Consider the following 27665-nt stretch of genomic DNA (forward strand, 5'->3'; position numbering starts at 1 on the left):
TCATGTTATGTATTAATAACTTACTGCTTCTTACTGTGAAGTAGAATTCCACTGAATAAATATGCCACGTTGGTTTATCCACTTACCTATTGGACACAGGTCATTTCTAAGTTTTCTAAGGATGAGAAAGTGAAAGAGAAAAAGGCATTTCTAGTAAGGGCACAGGTGGTGCCAGCTTCTGGCATTTAATAACCAGCTAGGGAGGCTCCTTCCAATTTTGTGATCATAAAGCAGAGAACTCGTGGTGCTATTGCATCACGCAGCCCTTCAGCATTGGCGGTCTGGGACTGGGACTTTCCGAGAACAGGTGCCGGGCATGGAGGCAGAGATACGGCCCTCTCAAAGTCAGGGCAAGCCTGCAGCCTCAGCTTCCACAGCTGCGGCTCCCTGTACAGTCTGAAGGCTCACACGGGGGCGGGTGACAAGGAATCAGCAGTAGAGTAGTGTACAGTGCAGAACATGGAGCTGCAATTGAAACATTTTATCACTCCTCCTAAAATACCCAGATAATTTTGTTTTCTTTCAGAGCTGTGGGAAACTCATTAATTTTCAGTTATAGTAATGTGATCATTACTGTGATTTCCACCCTGAGGCTCTTGAGTGCTGCTTGTGACACCAAATGGAATAATAGGAGCAAGGAATAATGGTCGCCAGAGTAAGTGGCCACGAGGAGCTGGGAAGGGGTGCTATTAGCCAGATGGCATTGCATTGCACTCACCGTGGACACAGAGAAGTGCTTCCTCTCCCTGGACTCATCTTCCCCACCGTGAACCGAAGCCTCTCCTTCCTGAGTGCTGGCTACTACCTGCGTACCAGCTAGAGTTGAGGTCTTGGGCTTGACAGAAGTTCTTGTTTAACCTGCAGTAGCTGTACACATTTTTATGGTAGCAGCTCATTGCTCAGATAAGTAATCAGGTACAGAAAAATTTGTCAATTTGTTCCAAATCAAAAAGGCAGTACAGGGGTGTGGTGACTCACACCTGTAATCCCAGCATCTGGGGCTGAAGCACAAGTTCAAGGCCGGCCTGAGGTGCATGTGAAGCCCAAGGTTCACACCCAGCAGTCTGCTGTGTCCTTCTCAGAGTAGCAGGGCATGTAGGCCTGGGGCCAGGCATGTCCTCTGCACAGGGAAACCCAGTACGGGGTCCTGGAGGTCAGAACTCAGTGTTTCATCCCAAAAGAATAACAGAGGAAGTGGATATGGCCTTGGGCACAGGCTCTCAGTAACCCTGCTCCACAGCCAGGCCAGCCCAGTCCAGGGGAGCAGGCGGCTCTCAGCAAGGGCTGCTGTGCAGGGCCGGCGAGGCCAGCCTGTTGTGCGTGGGCACATGCAAAGTGTGGGTTTGTGTGCGTTTGGGGTATGCGGGGCTTGCGTGTATGGTTACATGCCTGGCTCAGGTTTGTCATAGTGAGTCTCCTTCAGCACAGTGACAGTGACACAGGGGCAGACAGGTATACTGAGGGCAGGAATCTGCCCAGGATGCCCTGTGAGCAGGTCCCGCCATGTCCACATTGCACAGCTGCTAGGCCTGTGGCTTAGATGTGGACAAGGTACATGGTCCTGACGCTGACGGAGGAGCACAGGATGTAGCCCCTGGCCTCGCCTACCCCAGGCCCTGGTCAGCCTTGCTAGAGTGCCGTGTAACAAGCATTACCAGATTGGCTGAAGAGCACTAGGCTTGTCTGCTCTTTTTACACTGTACACCCTGGACAGAAGCCATCTGCAGTCACACTGAAGGCACGGGAAGTCACTCTCTGTTTCCTCCCAGGCAGACGGGAAGGAGCTTAGTCCCTAACCCAGCCCAGCTGTGGGTCCGGGGCCGGGCTGCTCCCCTCCCAGTCAGGGCATCTCCCCCTTTTGGAGGAAGGCTGCTCTGTATCAGCCAGGCCCAGGTGTCAGAGCCTTCAGCCTTCCCTTGGACAGTGAGTGCATCCTGAAAACATCTGCCTGTTGGGTTTGGGCCAGGACCCCAATAACCTCAGCCTGCTGTTTAGAGGCATCTCTTCTGAGCATTCAGTGAGTGTGTGGCACTTGCTGGCTCCAGGGTGCGGTTAGGCCCATGTGAGACCTCATCAGCAACAGTTCCTGCTGCCTTCTGACAGCTGCTAGGAGGACAACATTGCAGCAGATGAGAGAGGTGTAGAGGGTTCAGGACAGCTGCAGGGTTTGGGACCTGCATCTTAGGGTGCACCTGGGGCCGTGTGTACAGCGAGCCAGCAGGATGGAAGTGGCCTAGGCCCCTGGCCTTGCAGCCTCCTGCATGTATGTACAACAAAAGGAAGTGCCTAGTGGCATGGGGAAACAGGAATTGGCATGGCCTGAGGAGGAAACCATTGGGCCAGGGGGAAGAGCTAGCCTCCCCATGCCAGGACCCGGTGATTAGGACCCACAGTCCAGAGACAAACGTATTGGTAACCCTCTGTTCCCACCCCTGACCTTCTGTTATGTTTCCCCAGCTGCATGTGCACCATGTGGCAAATCCCAACGCAGGAATCCTGGAGGACAAGAGGCAGATACCTGTGGGCAAGTGCTGGCTCCTGGGCAGAGTTTCTTGGCACAGTGGATGCTGCATTGCCCACCCAGACCCCTTGCTCAGCAGTGCGCCCACCCTAGATGTGGATCCACTGACATCTACAGCTCACAGCACCTCCTTTTCCAGAGTGGTTCCTGTGGCCTTGGGGCCACGTTCCCCCCAGACTGTACCCAGTGGATGACGGATGGGGGCACAAGGGATCTCCCTCAGTGGGTGGGGTTGACCCCTGGTGTCTCAAGCTCCAGAGCTGCTGCCCTCGAGCCACAAGCCCCTCTTGGCCTCCCCCTGCCTTTGCCTGACCTGTGTCACACCCACCTTCCTCCTGAGCGCCCCCTCTGTCCTCCCAGAATTTATTTTGTTGAATGCTAACCCCCAAAGAGACAATGTTAGAAGGTAGGGCCTTCAGGATGAAGAGATCAGTGCCATTGTAAAAGGGCCTCAGGGCACTCCCTCACCTCAGCCGGTCCAGAGGACACAGGGAACAGACCAGTGTTAGGCAGCAGGCCCTCCGCATACCGTGAACCCGCTGGCACCTTGACCTGGACTTCCAGGCTCCAGGCCTACAAGCCACCTGCTCTATAGTGTCCTGTTGCAGCAGCCTGGGCGCACTGAGCTGAGCACCTCCACTGAACCCTAACACAGGAATCCCCACCCAGGCTGTGCCTCCAGAGAGCCTGCCCTAGGCCTGCCGCCTCTGAGTGGGCCCACAGAGTTGTCCTTCTTGGGACAGGAGCCAGCGTCTCAGTGCAGGAAAGAGAGCTCTGCTTTATGTCCCAAACCCTCACCATCACCAATGTCGACCTGCCAGGTCAGGTGGGTCTTCTGGAAAAGGCCCCAAGCCACCTTGAGTGGTTCTGGGTGGGAGAGCTGGTGATTTTGTGTCCGCACTGTGTGTGGGCAGAGCACTCTCCCCGGTCGGCTTGTTTTCATGCTCCCTTCAAGCCCAGAGGCAGGAAGCTCAGAGGAGGGAGACCAAACCCAAAGAGGCAGGGAGGGCATCATGCTCAGTCACACACTCATCTGAGTGCCGTGAGGACCGGAGCCAGTTCCTTGGGGCAGAACCACTGTGCCCCTAGCGCTCCGACACCCTCCTCCCGAGTGCTGTGTGGACAACTTCCTCTCCACCACACCCCAAGACCACGTAGTCCACCCACGGAATGAAGGCCAGTCCTACAGGCGGCACTGGAGGCCTTGGGGAACTTGGATTCTGGCCTGGTCTTGGCCCCACCCCTGCTGCCCTGCTGCCAGGCCCTGCAGCCCCTGAAGGCTCCTCACACTCTTCTTCCCTCTAGCTGCGGGAGTCCCGTCAGCTCCCCTGGGCCCTCGTCCCCGGGCTGGCTCAGGCCTACCCTCCTGCTGTCTTTTGTGAGGGTCCTGTACAGAAGCACCCCCCATAAGCCTCTCGATTCCACTCCTGGGCCTGGGTCATTGCGGGGATGGTGGCAAGGTTCAAGCCTCGACAGCAAGAATGGACTGAGTTGGGGAGCAGATGCCAGATGCTGTATGGGGGACTCGCCTCAGTGGGTCGCCTGAGGGCACCATTGGGGTTCCTGAAGGTGGGAAGGCCCCCCTCCTGGGGCCAGCAGAGCTGCCAACAGGGTGGGCCAGATGCTGATGATGGGTGGGCAGGTCTCTGTCCATGTCTGCAGGCCTCTCAGACTGGGCTGCTACTTCCTCCAGAGATGTCGACGAGGTGCACGCTGCTGGGGTGGGGCTGGGTGAAAGCACCGGCCCAGGGGGTGCAGCTGTGCATGTACATCCGGTGTGGTGCCAGGTGTGTCACGTGGATGTCTCATTCTGAGTGCTCAGGGAGCCACCGAGGCCTCCAGTTCAACACCCTCTGCTCCCTGGACCGCTGCCGGGACGAAGGCAGGCAGTACAGTGACAGGTGAGGCAGCTGCACCTTTGTCAGGGGAGGCAGGAGCTCAGCATGGAGCTGGAGGGGGAGAGGGTGTCAGACAGGGTGTCAGATTCTGCCGAAGGTGGGGCTTGCTTTCGGTGGGACTTGCTTTCGGTGGGACAGGGAGGACCAAGGAAGAGAAGCAGACAGGAACATAGGAGCCCTGAGCTCGGAGCTGGGTGTGACCAGAGTGGAGCCCCTCAGGGGCAGCAGGAAGATGCCAAACTGCTGGTGTCCAGGGCTGGCTCACAGTGGAGGTCAGGCTGGAGTGAGGTCTGGGAGGGAGCAGAGCCCTGGACGCAGTGCTGGGGACTGCATCAATCGCAGACACAGGGCTAGAGCCCAGGAGGAGTCTGTGGAGGGCCACCCAGGTCAGTCAGAGGAGACTCAGGAAAGCTGACGGTGGACACCCTGAGGGCCAGGCTGTAAGAGGACTGGGCAGTATGCAGCACATCAAAACAAGGAGTCCACTGGAGCTGCGATCAGCCACGAGAACTGCAGGCCAGGCAGCCACACTGATTTGACTGCTGCAGCCCCAGGCGGGCCGCTTCTCCTTCCAGCAAGTGTACTGGGATGGCCAGGGTGCTAGCTGGCCACTGACTATCCTGGGACCCTCCTCTCAAAGCCCTCCCATGCCCACAGCCTGGGCACCCAGGAATTTCCTTCAAGCACCAAAGCTCCGTCCCCCGAGCCCAGCTGTGAGGTTGCAGAGACCTGGAGTCAAATCCTATCTCCTCCATTTACAGGCTACAGGAAAGTCACTTATGCCCAAGCCTCAGTTTGCTCATCTGTAAAATAGGAGCGCAGACAGTGCCTTCTTTCAAAGACTCTTGTAAAACTGCAGGAGGAGGGGCTGGGGATTTAGCTCAGTGGCATAAGCACCTGCCTTGCAAGCGTATGGTTGTGAGTTTGATCCCCGGTACCGATTAAAAAAAAACAAACTGCAGTAGGTAAGAAGAGGAAGAGGGCTGGGCACCCTTCTGTGGCTCCTGCAGGGACTGGGAATGGCCCTGTCTAGCGACTCCGAGCAGACACTGAGGGAGGGTGTCTCGGGGTTTCTTCACCTGCACAACTTCAGCAATGGAGGTAGGGAGACTATGCCAAATGCTAGATATTTACTGTGCTTCCGAAGCGGGAGCCCTGGCTGGAGGAGTCTTCCCACGGACTCCCTGCTGTGGTGAGAGCTGTGGACCCCTTCAGTGTACATGCTGAATGGGAACCCCCACCTGAAGGCGCTCAGAGATGTGGCTTCAGGGGCAGATGAGTCTCGGGGCTCTAGCTTTCAAGTGCCATCTGCCCTCTTGCAAAAGGCTCCAGGCTGAAGTGGGCTCTCCTGCTCTCCTCCAGCAAGGACTCAATAATAGGCACTCCCGTAGAGCTAGAACAGCCCTCACCAGACACCAGACCCGCTGGTGCCTTGATTGTGAACTTCCCAAGATCCAGAATGGTAGGAAACAGTCTGTTCTTTATAAATGACCTGGGGCAGATGTCCTGTTACAGCAGTGGAAACACTCTCTTTCTGTGACATTGGGGAATCATTGGCACAGGAGAGGGAGGACTAGGTAGGGAACCAGGGAGGGCTGGGCAGTGGCCCTCAGAGAGGGCGGACATAAACAGGCCTGCGCCCAGCTGTTAATCGCTTTGATTTTTTTTTTCCAGTTTGTTTAAGGAACCAAGTGCTTAAGAAAGAAACACCAGCCTTGCCTGACACTGCCTTTCCTCTTTGATCCCTGAGTTGCTAATAGTAAAGAAGTTTCAAAAGAGAATTTTTAAAACATCCTGGACAGCTCCCAGCCCGCAGGGTCCCCAGAGAGGCTCTTGGGAGCACTGGTGGACCTGCTTGGAGGGTGTGTGCTTTGTCCTCCTGCAGGGCCTCAGGCAGTGGGGCCTTCTTCTGCTGCAGGCTTCCTGCAGGGAGTCCGTCCAGGCTTCCAGGACTCAGCCCAGTGTCTCGAGTGTGGCCAGCCAGTCCTGCCGTTAGACGTCCTCGAAAGGCCCTGGTATTGCCTGTCATTGCCCATGTTTGCATGGCCCTTGTCTGGTGTCTGTTTCCATTTGTGGCATCAGCCAGTGTCAGGTGGCTTGGGTTGCGCTCTGTACATTGTCCTAATAGCCTGTGATCTCCGTGCCTGTGTGGGAAGAGCCCATGCCTGTACCGGAACCCAGGGAGGCCCACGCCTGCAGTTTGCAGAACTCTGGCACCTCGAATGTCACATCCTGTTTTGACCCTTATTATTCTTACCACCTTTGTCTCCTCTGACTCCTCCTCCTCATCTTCCTCTTAAGGGTGTGATCTCCCTAAAACTGAGGATCAGACAAGATCCCCAGCCTCGGTGGTCAGTGGACAAGTAGACCGATGTATGTTGGTCCTGCACGTCCAGCCCCTGTGACCACAGCATCATTAATTTTTCATCCCTACATATTCACCACTGCTGTCACCAGACCACAGGGCTTGCCCGGTGGGGAGCAGGAGATGGGTGGAATGGTGGGGTGTTGTGGAGGGGCTGGACAGGGCTGGGCCGTGCAGTCATGCTGTCAGGTAAATGAGGGATACTGCACAGACCCTGTTCCCCTAAGTTTCAGTCTGCTCTTTCCTCATGCCTAAGTGATCTGAGCTCCACATCAAGCCCAGAAACCTTCTATGCCAGGCCTCTGCTTTGGCTCTGAGAAGCCAGGCTCCACAGGTGAACTAACTGGCCCAAGGCGGAGGCCCTGGCCTCTTGGGCCCTGGTGTGTCTCCGGACGAGCTCTCTGTTTCCTGAGTGTGTCTGTTCTCCTGTCAGCAGGAATCTGCCTCACCCAGTGGGAGAGGCCTGGAGTGCCTAGCAGAGGCCTCACCAGGACCATGGAATTGCAAAGCACCAGAGCCCAAGGCTGCCAGCTGTCTGTCAGGAGAACCAGCAAACACACAAGCTGGGCCCCCCCGGCCAGTGACCAGGAGGACGCAGGCATGGGCCACACAAACTCTCAGAAGGGACCACATTATGCTTGCCACCACCCTGCTGCCCAGCACTCAGACATGAGCTTGGCCACCTTGGCAGCCAGAGGCAGAGAGGTAGACGGCAGGGTGTCGCCTCCTCCCTCCTGTGGCTGTGCAGCAAAGGCCACTGCCCACGTGTGATTGCCAGTGGCCATGTGAGAACACACCCGGGGAGTGTGACACTGCCAGCCCGCCTGTGCCACCCAGCACTGCATACATGCTGCAGTGAGTCCTGGGGTGCTGACTTCCATGGACGCAAGTGGACCTCACCTGAGGAACGCGTACAGGCAAACAGATGGCTGGAGCAGTGCTCCCTGGCCTGCGCCGCCATTTAAGGTACCTGTAAAAGTGAAAGTGGTTTATTCACAGCCTTTGTGTGTTTCTTTTTCTTTGCTCTACACTACATGTATGTATCCAAGGAACGTAAGACTCAGAGTTACAAATGACGCAACTTTCAGACATTCCCGAGGAAGGGAACTTGGTGATTATCTGGCTTTTGATGTGGTGAGCCTGCCTCCTACACAGTGAGGGGCCATCCCAGTGGACACATGTTCATGTCGGGGGACGTCTGCAGCGGTGGAAGACAGAGGCACTCTACCATCCGGGGCCAGAGTGGCCAACATGTCCGTGATGCTGCCCAGAGACACAGGCACATGATGTCCCCACCCCTTACGCTGGAGCAAAGGCTAGGGGACTCTGATGGCATCTGTGTGCCACTGCCTACACCCCACCTCTGACTGCCCAATTGAAGAACAGCAACTGAGCACTCTGTCAGAGGGCCTCCGTCTGAGGTTTTGAGGGCCCTTCCTCACCCTGCCCGCCCCCACATCTGCCCTCCATGCTGCTCTGTGGACCCTGTGGGCATCAACCAAACCAGAGAGGGCTGCTCCAAGAGATTCATGACGTGGCAGGGGGCCCAGCCAGTGCACTGCTCTGGGTCGGGGCAGAGATGATGATGCCCAGTGCGCCTGCGGTGATGGGGGCAGGGCATGGGGAGGCATGGGGGGTCCTCCTGGAGGGACCCAGGGCAGTCTCAGGCACCACTCGCAGCAGATCCTGTCGGAGCCTCTGAGCACCCCACTGCCCTATGCAGCCCGACAGCCGCTTCATCGCCGCTTTAAGGAGCGGTCCAAGCCCCATTCTTGCCAAAGCCCCAGGGGCTGCTCAGTGCTAAGGGGTGAGTGGAGCGGGTGCAGCTGTCAGCTGGAGGGGTTGGGGGTCTGCGGCTGACCCGCTGGCCGGGGCGGAGCCGGAGTGGGGCGGGGTCTATGGGGCGGGCCTGGGGAGTGGGCGCGCCCACCCGGCTCGGGTGCAAACCGGTGGCGGCGTGGACAGCATGGGCTCGTGTTCTGGCCGCTGCACGCTCCTCGCGCTCTGCACTTTGCAGCTGGTGAGTGCCGGGTCAGGGCCCGCGGTTCCGCGCCAGCTCGGGGAGCTCCGGAATCGATGGTTCGGACCTGCTTCGGCAGCGGGCACCCGGCCCCGCCTGTGCGAAGCGAGGAACCCCGCCGCTGCGTCCCGAGCTGCGGGGACAGGTGCCAGGGAGTAGCTGGAGGGCCTTGTCCAGGACAAAAGCCGTTCGGCAGGGGCGACCCTCGGCGGGCCGCGTCACAAGTCCCGTGGGCGCGCGCAGTCAGCGAGGGACCCTGTTGTGTGCCTTGCCCACAAGTGTCCAAAGGTGCATGTGACGAGTGTGCGCCAGGAGCTTTGCCAAAGCAGCCCCAGATGCAGAAAGGGCAGCAAGTCCCGTGCCTGCGATGCGCCTTGAGGAGGGGGTGTGCTCGGGAGTGGGAGTGCCCTGCCCCAGCTGCGTGGGAGGGTCCTGGTCCTGGAGGGAGATGAGAAAGGGCGAGCCGGGTTCCCAGGGCTGTGCCCACATCTTCGTGCCTGGAGATGCCCTGGCCCCTGGGTCAGAGCTTTGTCAGAGAACTTGGTGCCACTTGGCCAACTTTCTACGGTCCTTGAGTCAGTCTGGATCCCCGGGGACCAGAAACCTGGACCTTGTGCTGGCTGCCCTGGGAGGAGGGGGTTGGACAAAGGTGGATTGCCTAAGCCTGGAAGGCCCAGAGGATGCTAATGGGCGCTGGATCCGGTCTTAAAAAGGAAATGCTGCTTTGTTGTCTCCAAGGCTGGGGTGGGCCCTGGGCTCAGCTGGCCGCCTCTGCTTCTCCTTATGGAGCTAGAGGGTGCAGACAAGGAATGGCTGTTTCTAAGAAGTTTTAAAGAGAAAACTTGAGCAACCTGGCTGTGCGGTGTGGAGCAGCACAGGTGCTGAGTCCCCCCTTCAAGTCAGAGGCCTGGCTTGGGGGCCCTGGGACCCTGCAGGGTTTGTCTCTCAGAGGGGCTCCAATGTCTGGTCACATACCCTGTACCACAGGGGAGGGCAGAAATGAGCCCTGCTGATGCAGAGGCTTGGAGCCTGCCTCAGCCTAGGCGAGAGGAAGTGCAGTGGATTTGGGGGGCTGCTAACTGGTTTTCCTGTGTTGCGTTTGGTATGAAGATGCTCTCCATTGGTTGAGATGTGGGCTGGGGTACAGGCTAGAGAAACAGGTGTTCAACTAGAATAGGAGCCCGAGAAGGATGTGGCCCTGAGGTGTGGAGCGGTCAGGTTGGGTCACATTGCTAGTTTTGTCTGCTGTGGACCAAAGACAGATGGACATTCTGGACAGACACTTGGAAATCTGGTTGGCCCCAAGAGGGAAGAGTCATCTTGGCTGGAGGGCACAGGGCTTCCTGGGGAGAGGGTGCAAGCCAGAGCCTGGGCAGATCTGTCCCCTTGCTGTTAGCGTAGGGAGCATAGGGCCAGTGCAGCGGGAGCTGTCAAAGGCTGTCTTGGCCCAGCTGGAAGTTGGGGCCATCCCTTCCTGCCTTGGGAGGAAGCTGGTCACTGCCACCCACCACTCTGTACACTGTCTGCGAGTGTGGGGCAGGGGAAAGCTAGGGGTGTGTCTTGAGGAGCAGAGCTCTCTTTTTTGGAGGAGCAGGAGAGTTTTCTTGTTACTAAGTTACAGGACAAAGGGCCCAAGCATCTCTCCTGAAAGAATAGTGTGAACTTCGACCATTCTGAGCCATCCAGGCCTGCTCAGCCGTTCCCAGACCTCCCTCTGCTGTGCCCAGGGAGTTGGGGCCCATGAAGGGGTTTGGGGCTGGGCCTGGCAGGACCTCCTGCTCTCCATCGCCTGCCTAACTCAGCCTCAAGGACGCCAAGTGACAGGAAGGGCCCAGCACGGAACCCCACTTCTGGGACACCCCTAGGCTTCAGGTCTCCATTCCTGAGGCCACCCTGAGGCTGTATGCAGCTGGTCCCAGTACCTGTCTGCGGCTTCCTTTGACAGTGCCAGGGGAAGCCAAGTGGGCCCTCGGGTGCCCCAGGGATGGGCTGGGGCCATCTTCATCCTCCCATCCTCTGATCCTCATGGTGGGGCACAGGCAGGGTGGGCACCCCTGCTGTGAGTAATGTCCTCTGGGGAGAGGGGAGCCCTGGGGCTCGGGATTAGCCAGCTGTGTGTGAGTGAATCCAACTTATGTGCAGGTCCCATAGGTCCTGTCCGCCCCCTCCAGTTTCTCGCTCACACTCATCCCTGCCCCGGGGTCCCACACCCCTCCCCGTCACACCTGTGCCCTGGAGTCTCCAAGCCACACCCATCTGGGCCTGCAGAACCTCCCCACTTATGGGATCCCTGGGGTCTGACCCCTCAGTGGCATGGTGCAGCCGGTCAGTAGAGGCCGGCCGGGGTCAAGGCTGAGTCCATCCTGCTCATGGCTGCTTCACAGGCTCGGGGCACAGAGGCAAGAAGATGCTGTTTTCTTTGCCCAAAATGAGTACAATGGACAAACTTCTGTGCAAGGTCTCCTCTGCTGTGGGGAAGGGACCAGCAGAGCCCAGCCCTCAGGGAGGGTGCTCCAGATGTAGGAGGCTCATTCTGGGCCAAGAAGCAATGAAGCATTCGAAGATGCTCTCTGGCCTTGGTTAGTGCTGCCCAGCAATGCGCAGGTCACCGTGTGACTGCCCAGGGCAGGCATGGAGGATCCTTGCTGCTACCATGTACTGCCGATGGATGCTGTAGGTCCCAGGTGTCTCTCCCAGCCATGGTGTTTCCAGCTGCACTAGAGAGCTGCCAGCTTGGACCCATGGGCAGTGTCCCACTTCCTCTGCTTCCTATTGGCAGTGACAGTCAGCGGCTGTCAAGACCCATGACCTCTGAGCTGTGGCTTACTGTGATGCTCACTGCCTCTGCAGCCTCCTCCGAGGAAGCCCGGGCCTGAAGTCCTAGGCCCCTGCCTTGCCCATGTGGGTGTCCTGGGGTGACCTCTATATCCCTCAACCCCCTTGAACCAGTCAGAACTGACACACCCCACCACTCGGGGCTTTGTTCGAGGTGGCCATGGGTCAGGACATTTAGAGCTGTGGAGCTGCCACCTCCTGAGGGGCAGGTGTTGGGGAGCTTGGTCACGGCAGCTTGAGGTCTCCTCCCTGGTGCAGGTGCTGGACAGCGCAGAGCAGGGGCTGGTGTGCCAACCTTGGTAGGGGGTGGGATTGCGAGGGTGGACACCAGTCCTTCCACAGGTCCATCACGCCCAGGGCTTGTCCTTTACAAGGGCTCTTGGTGCCGGGAGCTGGGGAGGACCTGGAAGGCAAGCTGGGAACTGACTGAGGTGCCTGGTCCATGAAAGAGAAGGGGCTTTGCCTGCCAAGAATGGGGCCCTTGGCTGGAGACCAGAGCTACTTGGCCTCGTCTGCTGGGACACGGAGCCAGAGCCACTGGGCTTTCCCAGGCAGTGGTCTGGGAGAAAGGCAGCTGCGTAGGGCACTGGGGAAGGAGCACTGGGCTTGAGAGGGAGTCATCTGAGGGTCTGCTTGGCTGAGGCAAGCAGGGGCAGCAGGCAGGTGGATCTGGGGGTGACAGGGCCATAGATGTAGGATGTAGGCCTGTGGCCCAGGGCTGTGGGCCTTAGTGACACCTGCTCCCTGAAAGCTCATTGTGCAAAGGCCCTGGATCCAGACCAGGCCAGGCTGAGACTGCCCTGGGGGCCAGTCTGGAGGGCCCATCAGCAGTGGAGCCAGCTGCTGCCTAAGGAGGCCCAGCAGCACTTCCCCTCGAGTGGCTGAGATCCAGGGCCCATGCTGAGCAGTGGCATCCTTGCTCAGCTGGCCACCAGGCTGTGTGGTCCTGGCTCTGCTGAACACCACCCCCATCTGGGTCAAAGTCATGGGTCCCAAACCCACATTCCAGGCCCAGCTGTCGGGATGGGCCTGAGTTTGAGGAGGGGCGACCTGCTGGGATTCAGTGGCTTGCGGAAAGAATCTTTCCCTCAGAAAAAGTATAAACACCACCACATGACAGAACATCTGGGGACAGCAGGGCAAAGAAGCTCCACAGTCCCCGTGACCCAACATGGTGCGTCAGTCTGCCTCTTCCTCAGGCATCTGTTTACACATGTGTACATGCACACTCACATGCCTGTGCACACTGTGCTCTATACTTTAATGCACACGCAGGTTCCACATTCTTCCCAGACAAGCCCTCTGGTCACTTCTGAGCGGAAGCTGGACAGACAGCCTGGTCCTTAGGATGCAGAAGACCATTGGGGCTAGCTTGCAAGGGCCGGGCAGGATGTCCATGGAGTGCAAGGCCTTGTTTCCTCTCACCGGCCGCTGTGCAGGCCCAGGCTTTCCCTGCAGAGCCAGTGGTGCTGGAGCACAGGGCCCAGCCCCATGTCTGCGTGCCCTGCAGGGTCACAGGGCCCTGCGTGCCCCATGTCTGTGGGAAGCCAGAGATCCAGATGGACTCTCATCTGGGCTGTTCCAAGTCCCACCATGAGCAGGGGGGTGAGTGTGACGACCGGGCCCTGTCTCAGCAGCTGCAGGGACTTCCCGACCCAGGCTAAGAGCCGAGCCGGCTGAACCATGTCTAAGAGGTGATGGGTGGTGCACAGACCCTGCTCAGGGCCTCTATGGCCCCCCAGCCTGCTGAGTGAGTGGCCAAGCCCGGCCCTTCACCGCCTCAGCGTCCTCTCCTTGTGTGGTGTGGGGTACTCAGAGTCAGCGTTCCCATCATCTTCTGGGGGAGCCTCTGAGGCTTCCTAGGGATGCTTCTCTGCCTGGCTCTTTTCATCCTGGGTGGCCTGGGTCATTCTGAATCTACCTGACGGCACCTCTCTGCTTCTCTCTGGGGTCAACGGGCAGGAAGACCCTACCTTCGCCAGGGTGGCTTCTCCCTGCCTTCCTGCCATGGCGAGGTTATGACTTCCAGTTCCTTGTGCTTGAGACTACTGAGGGAGGCTCACCTGCTTCTTGGGACATGAGAGAGCTCCCCTATGGTCCCTTCTGTGTGCTCCTGTTAGTGATGCTTTGAGGAAGGACACAGCAGGCTTCATCGGGAGGCCAGAGCACCGACTCCCTGTCCCTTAGGGGGAATTGTCCCCTCTCTCTCCTCCCTGGGTGTGGCTCCTGCTCTGAGGCTCCCTGCTGGAGACTTGGATGCTGTAAGAGTGGGGGACAGAGAGGGAACCCTCCACGCTCCATTCAGCCTAGGGAGAGCACCTGTGGGGGCAGAGCTGCTGTGGGCGCAATTCCACCCAGGATGGCAGAGGCACCAGTGTGGGTAGAACAAGACAGAGGTGCTGCCTGGCTGGCACTAAGCTAGGGAATGTACAAGGCCTTGCCCCCCAGGAGCTGCTCCAGCTGCAGTATGCACCACCAGGGCTTACCCTGCCCTGGGGAGGGTGAGAATACAGGTGTCTTCAGCCCGGGGAACCTACGTGAGCTGTACTTCCACCCCTGACAGCCAGAGCCACTGAGGAGAGGCTGGATGTGTGGGTTTGAGCTCTCTGTGACTGGAAGGTATGGCTTCCAAGAAAACTGAGTCCCCTGGAAGGACCTGGTGCTGGCAGCAGTTGTGCCCCTGCTGTTCCACCCAGCAGGCCCTCCAGCTGTCTCCGTGGTCTCCAGGAGTCCCAGCCTCTGCAGGCTCCTCCTGAGACTTCCTGCAAATGAACCCTGGGCTCTGGGCTCTGGGCTGTGGCTAGAGGTGTCCCCGTGGCAGCTGCTTCCTGGGCTGGAGGATGCAGCCTAGAACAGTGGAGTGGAGCTGGCAGGAAGGATTCAGTATTCTGCTTGGGGTGGATGCCTGCAGCCTGCTGACCCTGTGACTGCAGGCAGCTCCGCCCCCAGCCACTGCGCCATGAGACCATGTTGGAGGGGCTGCCCCTTACCTCTGCTCTCCCTGCTCTGGCTGCCGCCCATCCCGGCCAGTGCTGGATCTCAGCCCATCTCGGGGACCCCTCAGCAGCCATGAGACTTTTTCCTGAGAGCACCAGATATCATGCTGGCTTGGGGACCATCTCTAGCTGTCCCAGTGTCTCCTAGCACTGGAGCCGGAGTCCCCAGCACCTGGGGAATGCTGCCCTTGGCCCTACTGTCCCTCCTGGATGTGGCCAGCCCCTTCCAGCCCTTGCTGGACACAGCTTTCTCTCCCAAAAGCAGCCTCCAAAGGTGGGTCTAGTGGTGTTTTCCATTGCTGTCTGTGTCGTAGCTCATGGATGGGGAGCCTGGTGAAAGATGGCTTGAGTGGATGGATGAACGAATGAACAGATGGATGGATGGATATGAATGGATGGATGGATGAATGGATGGATGGATGGATGGATGAATGGATGGATGGATGAATGGATGGGTGGGTGGGAGGATGGATGAATGGATGGGTAGATGAATGGATGGATGGGTGAATGGATGGATGAATGGATGGGTAGATGAATGGATGGATGGGTGAATGGATGGATGGGTGGATGGATGGATGGATGGGTGGGTGGGTGGATGGATGAATGGATGGGTGGGTGAATGGATGGATGGGTGAATGGATGGATGGGTGGGTGGGATGGATGGATGGATGGATGAGTGGATGGATAGGTGGATGAATGGATGGGTGGGTGGGATGGATGGATGGATGGATGGATGAGTGGATGGATAGGTGGATGAATGGATGGGTGGGTGGGTGGATGGATGAATGGATGGGTGGGTGAATGGATGGATGGGTGGATGAATGGATGGGTGGGTGGGTGGATGGATGGATGAATGGATGGGTGGGTGGGTGGATGGATGAATGGATGGGTGGGTGAATGGATGGATGGGTGAATGGATGGATGGGTGGGTGGGATGGATGGATGGATGGATGGATGAGTGGATGGATAGGTGGATGAATGGATGGGTGGGTGGGTGGATGGATGAATGGATGGGTGGGTGAATGGATGGATGGGTGGATGAATGGATGGGTGGGTGGGTGGATGGATGGATGAATGGATGGGTGGGTGGGTGGATGGATGGATGGATGAACAGATGGGTGGGTGGATGGGTGGAGGGTGAATGGATGGATGGGTGAGTGGATAGATAGATGGATGGATGCTTCAGTGTCCTGGCTTTGCTAAATCAGTTCATCTCCCCGAGGTATAAAACCCTGCACCCCTTGGACTCCTCCTTCCCTCCTCTTGGTCCCTCTGTCTACCTCCCCAAAGGGCAGTGTCTGCAGAGCCCTCAGAGGTCTCCTGAGTGTACCGGAAATGGAGGTGCAGCCAGCCTGTCTGTGCATAGACACCTCACCTAGGTTCACTGTCCCCCAGGCAGCTACAGAGCTGGAGACAGTAGGCCCAGCGCCATGGGGGGAGTCGGGTCTCTGCTGCCCTGGAGCACCTGAGCGTCATGTGTGGGCTGGTGCCTCCTGTTTATCTGCCCCTGCCACCTGGAATTTAGAGCTGCGGACGGGGAGGGTTGCTCCAGTGGTGACACTCAGGGCCTCCCAAATATATTTGGAGTATTTTTTGATTGGTTCTGTTTGTTTGTTCATTTTTTCTTTGTTTTTTGAGACAAGGTCTCCCTATGTAGTCTGAGCTGGCCTTGGCTTGTGAGGTTCCTCCTGCCTCAGCCTCCTGAGTGCTGTAGTTATACATATATGCTTCTATGCCTGACTTTACTTGGAGATTTTCATTAGAAGAGAAAAGCAGCAGGTCCTCTGTGTCTGTGAGAGTTAAGCAGGAGTTTGTAGTGTGGCTGACAAAGCTCCTCTAATAGAGCCAGAGGGGGCAGTTAGGAGAGAGACCTGGACCTAAGGGATCCTGGACCTCAGGCCTGGCGGGGAGGTTTGAGGCCTCCTTTAGGGTCGCTGGCCTTCACTTCCCTCCTGCTTCTAGGTCACCATTCTGGAAAGGCAGGTATTTGACTTCCTGGGCTACCAGTGGGCACCCATCCTGGCCAACTTTGTGCACAGTGTCGTGGTCATCCTGGGGCTCTTTGGCACCATCCAGTACCGGCCGCGCTACATCATGGTGGTAAGTCCACTGTGGGTGGTGACCAGGATGGGGTGTCCCCTGTCACTGTCCTGGCCTGCTCCCCTCAAAGCCACCAGAACACATATTGATCCAGACCTCGGCTCAGACTTCCTCCAGCCTGGACACCTGGAATTCTGGAAGATGGTGCTTCTGAGGGCACTGCAAGGCTCGAGGAAGTCTCTGAGCTGAGTGCCCCAGGCTCCAGGAGCCCCAGACCCTGCTGTGGATCTCCAAGGGGCTATATAAAAGCAGGTAGCTGACCGCAGGGCTCACCTTCTTCCCCTCTCCTCTCTCATCTCTTTAGTACGTCGTGTGGGCAGCCGTCTGGGTCACCTGGAATGTCTTTATCATCTGCTTCTACCTGGAAGTGGGGGGCCTCTCAAGGGTGAGTAAAGACGGGAGGGGGCTGCAAACAGACCTGTCAGCGGGGACCCCTGGCCTGGTCACCATGTGACACTAGGGGTGTGTGTGTGTGTGTGTGTGTGTTTGCTCACTGTGCGCCTCTCTGTAGTGGAGGGGACTTGGGCAGTGCATGGCTCTGTCTCCAACACTGAGACCTCCCTGGCCAAGTTGGTGCCAGTAAAGTGAGAAAGTGATTTATGGTCGGTGGAAGGTGTGGACCGGCTGCTGTGGGGACAGCAGGCAGGTTGGGGCCTCTGGCTGCGAAGCACACCACAAAGCCTTCCTGGAGGGGGAGACCTTGGAGCCCAGGCCTCACGGTGTGGAGGGAGAGGCCGGCTTGGTAGAAGCATGCGGAAAAGAAACTGGAAAGGCTGAGCAGGGCCAGGGTGCGGAGAGTGGGCTCTGCCTTCCGTAACCGAGTGCGTCTCCTGTCCTGGCCATCTGTGGTCGCCTGTTTGGGCGAACCTCAGGGTGAGCCAGCTGCTCCAGGCACCTTGCACAGGGCCCTGGGGCCCAGGGTGGCCTGGGGCTCCTGCTGCTGTCTGCTCTGACCACTACCAACACCGATGCCCAGCAGGACAGACTAGCCCTGGTTTGTGGGGCCACACAGGAGCTGCAGGGGGAGGCTAAGGAAGCTGAGTGTGTGTACAAGCCCAGCTCTGGCTGGAGACTTGGGGGCAGGGTCACTGTGAGAGTGACCCTAGGTCTGCAGGTACAGGAAGCCTCCCAAAACCCGGGGTACGAGGGCTGAGGGCTGGAACCTGTGCTGATGGGAAGCACCCTTGCCCTCCTCTGCACTGACCAGTCCTGCCCTCTTGCCCTCAGGACAGTGGGCTCCTGACCTTCAACCTCTCCAGGCACCGCTCCTGGTGGCAAGAACATGGGCCGGGCTGTCTGCATGAGGGAGCATCCCCAGCTGGACTCAGGCCGCTGCATGGCCAGGCCCTGGTGTCCAGCACTGGCTGTTCCTTGGAGCCTGGCCACGTGGAGGCCCTGCACAGCAGCCTGCAGATCCTGGTGGCGGTGAGTGGGGAGCGTCAGGAAGGGCGATGAGGAAACAGAGAGGGTACAAGGCACCGGGGCCTTAGCCTGCCCCACTTGGGGCTGAGCCTTTGCTGCGTGTGGAGGAACTAGCCTCCCTCTTGCTCCTCCCAGCAGGTTAGGTATTGTGGCTCCCAGCTGAACACACACCTCAGGCTTCACCCTGGCCTCCTGCTGCTGCTGTGGGTGGGAGGCAGGCCAAAACAGCCGCATCCAGGGCGTGAGGGAAGCAGGCTGGGGGTCCTCACAGAGGCTCCTGTATCTCCAGCTCCAGGGGCAGCACAGGCAGGGAGGGAGAAGCCTGGCCACCTTCGAGGCAGATGTCAGCTGGGCTGGGAGAGGGGCAGAGACCCCAGCCGGGCTAGTGTGGCTGCACAGTGAGCCCTGTTGCAACACATTTGTTCCTAAGGTGGCCTGGTGGACTTGTGCTGCCCTAGTGGGCACGGAGAGTCCTACTCCCAGAGCTGCAGGAGCGCTGGGGGCCCCAGCTCAGAAGCTCTCATCTCCTGGGGAGAAGGCAAGGCCGGGCTGTGCCTCCCGGACCTCAGTGGGGTTGGCGCTGGTGCCGCAGGCTGGCCGAGACCAGACCTTGCAAGACTTGGCCTCTCCAGGCACCACTTCCACATTCTGTGTGCTTCTCTCATGACAGCAACCATGGTGGTCGGGCCTGGTGCCCTGGTACTGCAGCTCTCATGACTGCAAGCGAATTCCCTAAGGCCTAGTGCTGCTTAGTGGAGGGGCCAGATCGGCACCCAGGAAGTCCTGCTTCCTTCTGACGGCCCTCAGTTGTGCAGTCCCCAGTGTGGCCACCTTTCTCTGTGTTCCTGCCTAGCGGGTGCTCCGCTGGCTGTGGTGCCCCTGAGGACACCTCTTCTCTTTCCAAGATCCCCAGCCAGCACCCCTTCCAGTGTCTTTCCTGTGTGTCCCGAGTCCTTGGGGAGGTGGTGAGGCAGACGGAGCCTGTGGCTGGCGTGGGGGAAGGATGGGGTGGTTATGAAGCTGAGGCTCTGTGTTGTCACAGCGCCTTGGGCCTGGTGGGATGTGGGAACCGAGGGCCACCAACCCCAGGAGCTGTGCTGGGCAGGGGCAGCCCTGCAGGAAAGTGGCCAGGCATGTGGTCTGCGTCTCCTTCCAGTTACCTTCTAGGCTCCCCACTGGCCAACCCAGTCAGAAACTGCATCTGTCCACACTGCCAGCCAAGCTCCTGTGGGCCAGGGGCAGGTTGTAGGACATTGCCCAGTGGGCATGGGCCTGACCTCCCTCCTGGGCTGAGGGCCACCACACCAGACCTCGGCTGCTCTGGGACCTCTCAACACTTCCACATTCTGTGTGCTTCTCTCATGACAAGCTGGGCTGAGGTGGCCTCTGAGATCCCACTAGGGTGACCTGGTCAGCTATCGTGATGCCGTGCAGTTTGCTGTCCTGTTATGACACTGGGCTCTGGCTGCTCCCTGCCCTGTCCATCAGCCTAAGTGTCCCTGTCACCTGAGGCCTGCTTGGGATCTCCTGAGCTGTGTGCATGTGTGGGTCACAGCCTGTCCCATTTGTGCTGGAGCCCCGCATCTGCAGTGGCTCAGGACACCCTGCACTGTACAGGGGTATAATGCTGGCCTGACCCCGTGCCCTGGAGCCTCACTTGGGGCTCATTTACACCACAGGCACCATCCCATTGTCCTCACTGAGTGGGTCGGAGGGAGAAGCAGGTGCTGCCTGGAGCAGGGACTTAGGAGGCCATGCAGATCCATCTGCGGTTCCATTTCACAGAGGAAGAAACTGAGGCCCCAGCGAAGCAGGGCCTTGGTGCTGCCACACACACCCTCGATGGCGCCCCAGTGAGCGTGCCTCACAGCCTCACTGCTGGCTCTCGATGTCTTCCAGCTCCTGGGCTTTGTCTACAGCTGCTACGTGGTCAGCATGCTCATGGAGGAAGAGGACAGCTGTAAGTGCAGCCACGCCTCCAGCTGATATCTGTGTGGGCCACATCTGTGGGGGTGGGAGCATTAGCCAGTCAGGGGACAGCTCTAGGGTCCCATGCTGTGGGGCCAGAGGCCCCTTTCAGCAGTGTGCCCATGCCAGCAGCGGCCTTTGCTCCCTGCCGCAGGCCTGAGCAGAGCAGGAACAGTCCAGAGCCTGGGCGGACTCTGTACCATGGACTCCCGGCTCAGCTCATGGGCTGCTGTCCACTGGCACCAGACCTGTCCTCGTGACTGAAGCAGCCCAACGAGGAAGGTCTGAGCCCTCAGGGGCACAAGCCACCTGTCCTGCTGGCCACAGATGTTCCCATCAGGCGCTTGGTAGGAGGAGGCCCACTGGAGGCATCCTTTTTCCTCCACGTGGGAACCCTTTCCAACTTCCCATTTGCCCCAAGACGTGGTAAGGCTCCTGCCTCTCAGGAGGCCCCCACAGAGAAAGGCCAGGTCAGGCCAGGGGTGGGCACTGCTCGGGTGGAGCCTTTGCCAGGGTCTGAATGAAAATTCAGAGCACCCTGTGTCTGGGAGTCGGTGGTTGACTCTGCCCTAGCAGCCTTCAGCCCCTGTGCTGCGTGGGCCAACACAGGCCATCGTCGGGAGCAGACAAGGGGCTGCACACTGACGCGTGAGGAACACTGTGAGGCAGGAGTCGGCCCTGGGCTCAGAAGTGCGCTCACTTTGCCCAGTGAGTCCTGCCACTGTATGGGACAGGTGGCCACAAGGGGCAGGCAATGTGGACATGAGGGGAGGACGAATGGAGGAGCCTGGCAGGAGTGGTGCAGCCCGTCCTGGGCTGTCCCCTCTGCCCGTCCCCCCGCTGGAACGGTGAGGCTTTCCGATTTCCCAGCCAGGAGACCATGCACAATCATTGCCCCAGCGAGGTTCCTCCCAGGGTCTGAGACCAGACCTGGGCCCAGTTTGGGGCGGGGCTTGTCCCCCCTACCTGTGGGCTGCCTGTTGCTCTGGTGGGTGGGGGAGTGTTTCCCATTGGGCTCTCTTTCTGTTCTGCCATCTCTTCCATTGTTTGGGGTTTCTATTATTTGGGTCTTGATTTCTTTCAGTTGATTTCATTGGTGGATTTGATCCATTTCCTCTGTATCATGTTAATGAAAAGCCACCCAAGCTCCTGTGCAAGCAGGCGCAGTTGTAAGTATGGCCTGCTGAGCCTGCTCCGTGGCCAGTCTGGCCCATGGGGCATTCACAGCACGAGGCTGCCCTCCTTGAGTAGTCTCATCAGGCGTCCGTCTGTTTGTCTGTCTGTGTGCCATTTGTCCATCCATTCTTGCATCTGTCATTGGCTTGCCTCCTATTTCTAAGCTCAACCTCATGTCTGGCTGAATTAGTTAGCAAGACTGAGTTAGTAACCAGGATTAGTTACCAGGCAGCCCCAGGACTCCGCCTTCTTCCCAAGCTTGGAGCCCAGCAGTGACAGCCTCTGTGGGGGGTTGAGTCCCAGGTCGGGGTGTGTGCGTGTGACAAGTCATTTCCCAGGAGGATGACTGAGTGATTCTCCAGGGCCCACTGCAGCGGGAAACATCGGTGTTCTACCTTTGGAGGACCAGACCTCTTTTCTAGAAGGTCGTGCTGGTGGCTCTGCAGACCCCAGCCTGGGGTGGGATGGCCAGGCTCATAGCCCACCCTCTGATGTAGTCTTGGCTGCCACCCTGCCCTGTCCAGAGCAGTTCTAGATTTCAGAATCAGAAAAGGAATTGAGCGGTTCTTTAGTGAGGAGCATGGCCTCTCCCAGCTGCCCAGGCCTTCTGTGGTGTCCCCTGGCTGCCCACTTGGCAGCCTCTAGCCCTCCTGTGAGTAAAGGCCTGCCATGGCCCGGGGTCATCGGAGGTAGCCAGAATCCAGCTCCCAGGACAAACAAGTGAGGAAGTAAAGACCTCAGGAGGACAGGGGCCTCTCACACGTCCTGAGCCGGGCAGCCACAGCGTTGACCACGGGTAAAGGGGTGGGTAGCTGCCTGGAGCCTGGGCTGAGGCTGGGCCTGGCAGAGCTTGCTGACAGCATAGCCTTGGGGTTTTCCTACAGTGGGGAGCCTGGGTGGGCAGGGGGACCAGGCGAGCCCCTTCTTTTCAGATTGGCCCTTTGGCCCCAATCTTGTTGCCATGTCTTCTTTGGCCCGAGTGAGCAGAAGTCAGAGCCCAGTCTGTCCCCGGGAAGCAAGAGCCCAGCTCCTTGTACCTGGCCCCTTTTTGCCAAAGGCCAGGAAGACATTTGCATTTCGAGTTCTCCAGAGGAGGGATGCAGCCTTCCTGACTGTCTTCCTGCAGGCCTGCGTAAGTGAGGTGGCCACTAACCCTGCCCTCGGGACCTCCTGCTTCAGCCACGCCCTGGAGCCCATCAGCCAGGACCCGTGCTGCCTCCTGCCCGCCCTGTGCTCTGTGTGTGACACCAGTGCGTGCTCATGTCGCCCTGAACGCCAGCCAGGGCAGGGCGGGCAAAAAAGAGGAACGAGTTCATAGTCTCCTTTTTCAAAAAAAAAAAGAGAAAAGAGGGAGAAAAGACACAAAAGAAAATGAAGAGAAAACCAGAAAACCACATTCCCAGTCTCCTTGGCCAGTGCTGGGATGTCAGCTCCATCCACAGCAGGCCGGGATGGTTTTCTGAGGAGCCCCCTCCTTGTGTGTCCTGCCTGTGGTTGGCCGGACCCACCAGCTGTGGCCCTGCTGCCAGGGAAGGGGCAGCCCCACCAGGAGGGCCACAAGCCCCCCCACCCCCGACCTTTGGGGATTTGTTGGACCCTGCACTGCCCCGCCTCACGCGCTCTCCAGCCTCACAGGAGTGGAGTTTGATGACGGCTGGCCGTGCTCAGAGAGGCAGCCCTACTGCTCCCAGGCCGAGGCCCGGCACAGAAGACTGCCGGGCACTGCACAGCCTGAGGCTCTTGTGACACAGGTGGCATCGCTCAGAGTGATCCTGGGCAAACAGTCCTGGAGGTGAATAAAAGCACGTGGCCACAGCCCAACCTTGCCTGCGCGGTGGAGCTCAGTGGCACGGGGCGTCAGAAGCAGGGTCCCAGGAGTGTCCAACGGCAGCAGGACATGGGCAGGGTGGGTAGGGAAGCAGGGAGAGGAGACCGTGTGGGGAGCAGCCCGGAGTGGGGGTGCTGCCCCGCTGTGGGGGGAGGGACTGAGGACGCTGGTTTCCAGAACCCAAGCAGAACTGAGCACCATCCGAGGAAACGCTTTACCATATTTATTTTCACAAGTATCCAAACCCGCCAGGCGGGGTGGTGCATGCCTGTAATCCCGGCAGCCTGGGAGGATCACAAGTTCAAGCCCAGTCTGGGTGACTCAGTAAGACCCTGCCTCCAAATTTAAAAATATATATATTTTTTAAAAGGACTGAGGGTGTAGCTAAGTGCAAAGGCCATGGGGTCAACCCGCAGTGGAACACGCACGCGTACACACACACACACACACACACACACACACACACACACACAAGCAGCGCCAGTAAAGCCATTCCCAGGCCCAGCAGGCGTCCTCCTCCACACTGGCCTGTGGCCGAGGAGTCAGGGCTGGGCCATGGTGGATGACGTATCCACTGTCCTCAGCAGATACCTTGTGTGGTCTGGGACAGGCTGAGGCCAGGATTCCCACCCAGTGGCCCACCTGGCCAGCTGCAGCATCTAGAGGGAGAGCAGAAGGCACGGGTGAGGCCAGGCTCCCGAGGGCTTGTCCCCTGAGCTTCGGCCAGGCTCTCAGGAACAAAAAGTTCTCAAATGCATCTTGAGGGTACACTGGCTTTTGAGAGCCCTGAGAAGCCATGGCTCCTGTCCCTCAGCACATACAGGGGTCCCCAGCAATAACTTTTGCAACAACAGGTTGGCATGGCCCCATCCATGAAGTCCCATCTGGCCCTGCTAAGGTCTAGGGTGCAGGTCTGGAGCTCGGGCAGCCCCACTGCACCTTCTGTTCCTCCACAGACTTCCTCTTGGCCTGGCTGACCCATCGGTGCCCACCTGGGCAGGGGGTGTCAGCCCTTGGTCACTGCTGGACAGGACCTCTGCACTAAGAGGAGGGACGGACTCAGCTCACATCTGGGCCTGCAGGAGATGCTCACCTGGCCTAGGACAGGAATGTGCGCACACAGCTGCGGATGGGCGCCCTGCAGATGGGGCACAGCTGCAGGCTGGGGGCGCACTCTGCGCAGACCAGGTGGCCGCATGGCACGAAGACAACTGACACAGGGCGGTCCAGGCACACCTTGCACCTCCTCTCCTCCTGCAGCCGCCGCAGCTGCTCCTGCACATCCCCAGCTCCTGGGGCTGGAGAACCCACCAGGGTGCTCAGGGGGCACAGGCTTGTGACATGGGCCCCCCTTTCTGCATGGCTGGTGGGAGGCTGGTATCCACCAGCCCCTACAGGTGCCCAGTGTCCCTGCCTCCTGACCTGCCCCAGACGCGGGAGGCTGGACCCACCCTGTCTCTGCCCCAGGTGGATCTCGGCTCTGCTTGGCTACCCACTATCTTCAGGCCAGATCTCTCTTCTAGGTGGGAGTGGCTCAGGGGCCCCATGGACAGAAGCTGTGGGTAGTTAGGAACAGACTCGAGGCCTTGCCCCGAGGAGAAACAAGGCCCAGCCTAGGGACAGGTCTGGCAGCCTGCCAGGTCCACTTATAACCAGGAAAGCAGAATGACACAACTTGCTCCCCCAACGCAGGACAAACGAGGCTGGAGGCTTTCTGGAGGGAGCACCAAGGTTTCTGTCCCTCTGGCCCATCCAGCCCCTAAGGCAGCAGCCGCAGATGCCGCATGCTGGGGGCAGGGTGTGTGTGTGTGTGTGTGTGTGGTGGTGACAGGCTGTGCACAGGGGGTGGGCAAGGAGAGAGACAGGAAGAGGACAGCGTCCCAAGGGGTGGAAGTACCTCTGGCCGTTTCCGCCTGGTCCCTGTCTTCTTCCTGAAGCAGGCCAGCCCCTAGCAGTGATGCAGATGTGCTGATGGGAACATCTGGGTCCTGCTCCCATGCTGACCACTCCTGCCTGCCCCTGGCATCTGCAAGGCAGAAAGCAGGAGAGGGCAGAGCTGCTAGTGGGCTCCATCAGCACCCGCCTGAGGTCTGCATCTTCCTCTTAGACTGAGAGGCTCCCCATCACAGGAGAACTACACCTGCAGGTACCCAAGGGATCAGCACGGGCTGTGCCCCAGGGCTCTCACCTGTGGGGGAAGCAGGGGCTGCATCTTCTGGTTCTTCCCATCGGTCCTGTTAGGAGACACCGTTCTTGGGTAAACAGACGTGTGAGGGGAGTCTCTGACCGCCAGAGCCCCAAGGAGAGAGACTCACCCAGGAGCTGAGCAGTGGGGAATAGGCTTCTTGGACGCTGTGGACAAAGCCCCTTCCTTTGGACTGGAGCAGGAACTGGCACCTGACAAGTAGATTTGAGTCCCACAGTTAGGGCCCCACTGCCAACTGCAAGCTGGAGCAGGCCTTTGGGCCTGAGGCCGAGCTGTCGGGGTTCCCACTGGCTGGGAGGCAGGCCCTGAGCATCAGGAGAGGCCTGGTAGCAGAATCTCCCTCACAGCCCTTCAGGGAGGGGGATCACGTGACACGTGGGTTGGGAAAGCCTGTTGTCCTCAAGTGACCGAAGGTGGGCCAGTCCTGGTCTTACCTAATGGTCCTGAGGCCCTTCCCTGCCCAAGCCCTGGATTGGACCCTCAGGGGTGGTTACCTGGGAAACCACTTGGCGTGCTCAGTCCAGGGGTCGTCCCCGTGCTCCCAGCTCTGTAGCCCACCGTAGCAGAAGAAGCACCTCACCTTGTCCTGCTGGCCTGCGTGTGGCAGAGAAGCTGCCCCCAGCCCCTATGCATGCAGGAGCCCTGCATGGGCCAGCAGCCCTAGGGCGACCCCTCCCATGCTGTAGAAGCTGGGATGGGTTGGGGGCCCAGCAGGAATGGGTGTCTTTTCAGCCAGAAAATCAACCAGGGAGGGAAGGAGGGTGCCCCAGGGCCCTAGCATGTGACTTCATGGCACCTCATTTGTTGTAAAGAGCAATGGGGACAGCTTCTGGGGCATGTGCCAGGTGAGTGGAAGGATGTTCAGGATGGGGTCCAGCCTGCCTTGGCATCATTCACAGAGCAGGTAGTCCAAGAAGCCTGGGAGCCTGGGGGTCCTCTAGGTGACTTCAGGGTCCTCAGGATGGATTTCCAGTGGTGGGAGGAAAGGGGTGTCCCTAACTGACATCCTAGCACAGACTTGGCTTTAGGGGCTCACTTCCTCCCTTGGCTTCCCCCTGGCAATTCCCCTCTGTGGGCCCTGCCCCCTGTGAAGCAAAGGTCACAGCCCACAGCAGACACCCAGACCCCGAATCTCCCCACCTCCACCCACTGGCCTCAGAGAGGTCCCTGGTCACGGTGGCCCCCAAGCCACCCTGCCACTGAACCTCCCACTTGGTGGCCATCCTGGCCTCTTGCAGACAGTACCCACACGAGGACTCCCACACAGGGTCTGCTGGACCCTGCTACCGTGCCCTGCAGCTAGGAAGGAGCAGAGCCACACCTGCATTCCAGCCTGACCATGCTGCCACCCAGTGTGGGCGACTGGAACGGGCACCGGAGGGGCTTTGTGCAGAGTCAGACCTGAGCCTAGCCCAGTGTCAGAGAGGCCCATGGGAGGTGCCTAAAGCTGAGCTCTTGCCCACATGCTGATTTTGTCCCCTGACTCTGCTGCCCTGGGACGTGGCGCAGGCCCTGATGGTACTGCAGACCCTGGAGCAGCCTGTGTCCTACATACCCACCTGAGCCATGTGCAACCACCAAGCCCCCAAACCCCACACGATGAGAAGCCCCTGGCCAGGGCCAGAGCACCCCCTCCCCTGTGTACACGGGTTCTCATCACAGTGAGCCTAGCAGGGTAGGCACCAGGGCGTGACCATGGAGGGATTATAGGATCCCACTCTTCATTGGCCAGACCCCCTGCATGGGGATGGGCAGGGTCCTGGGGCTGGGAGGGGCTGGAATAGCAGCTGGCCCTCAGTGGGAAGGACTTCCCCAACCCAGGACTCACCTGTGTGAAAGAAGCCAGCAGCAGCCAGTAGCTCGGGCTGAACCCCAGTGGCCAGTGGCCAGTTGTAGAAGGAGGCCAGCCGCAGCTCCTCAGAGCCCATCCCAGGGAAGGCAGGCTCTGCAGGCGATGTGGCCCCTGTGCCCTCCTCCTCATCCTGCTCTGTCAGGGGGCTTAGCTGGCCCAGGATCTGCCCGTCCACATGGTCCTGGTGTAGGACACAGGAGCACTGACAGGGACATCCACGCTGGTCTTGCCCAAGGTCATTGCTGGCTGCCCAGTGGCCCAGCTCTGGGTTATAGCACAAGCACTTGGTCCTGCCCTCAGGCCCCATGAGAGAACACCAGGCCTGGCTGGGCCTGCCACAGAGATTACAGCCAGCCCTGGAATGTGCCCAAGCGTGCCCAGCTGGCCTGCCTCAGGGGTCAGCCCTGGCCCTCCCTGGGAACAGCAGTGGCCTCTGTCCTGCCACAGATGTCCTGCCTGCATGAGGGAGTGTCCAGGG

General features: G+C 59.1%; 2 protein-coding genes across 5 annotated transcripts; one reads left to right on the forward strand and one right to left on the reverse strand.

The window, feature by feature from the left end:
* The first annotated feature begins 8392 nt into the window (after positions 1 to 8392).
* On the forward strand, positions 8393 to 23122 carry Nkain4 (sodium/potassium transporting ATPase interacting 4). 4 transcript variants are annotated; one of them, XM_003462833.5, is made up of 7 exons: positions 8664 to 8804; positions 16598 to 16735; positions 17040 to 17120; positions 17963 to 18160; positions 20057 to 20117; positions 21210 to 21294; positions 22428 to 23122. In XM_003462833.5, exons 1-7 carry the CDS (start codon positions 8751 to 8753, stop codon positions 22435 to 22437), a joined length of 627 nt encoding a protein of 208 aa, XP_003462881.2. In that variant the 5' UTR covers positions 8664 to 8750; the 3' UTR covers positions 22438 to 23122. The 4 variants fall into 4 exon arrangements, with proteins under 4 accessions (XP_063104109.1, XP_003462881.2, XP_063104108.1 ...); XM_063248039.1 differs by lacking the exons at positions 8664 to 8804; positions 21210 to 21294; positions 22428 to 23122 and adding exons at positions 8393 to 8591; positions 20280 to 21202; XM_063248038.1 differs by lacking the exon at positions 21210 to 21294.
* A 207-nt stretch (positions 23123 to 23329) lies between these two features.
* Birc7 (baculoviral IAP repeat containing 7) lies at positions 23330 to 27665 on the reverse strand. The gene is made up of 7 exons (XM_013144566.3): positions 27164 to 27665; positions 25830 to 25929; positions 25445 to 25526; positions 25318 to 25363; positions 25027 to 25155; positions 24223 to 24427; positions 23330 to 23788 (listed from the first exon to the last, which is right to left on the reverse strand). Exons 1-6 carry the CDS (start codon positions 27492 to 27494, stop codon positions 24228 to 24230), a joined length of 888 nt encoding a protein of 295 aa, XP_013000020.1. The 5' UTR covers positions 27495 to 27665; the 3' UTR covers positions 23330 to 23788; positions 24223 to 24227.

This window comes from Cavia porcellus, unplaced genomic scaffold, assembly GCF_034190915.1.
Source record: "Cavia porcellus strain 051 isolate PalLab524CR breed Dunkin Hartley unplaced genomic scaffold, mCavPor4.1 scaffold_5, whole genome shotgun sequence".
NCBI lineage: Eukaryota > Metazoa > Chordata > Mammalia > Rodentia > Caviidae > Cavia > Cavia porcellus.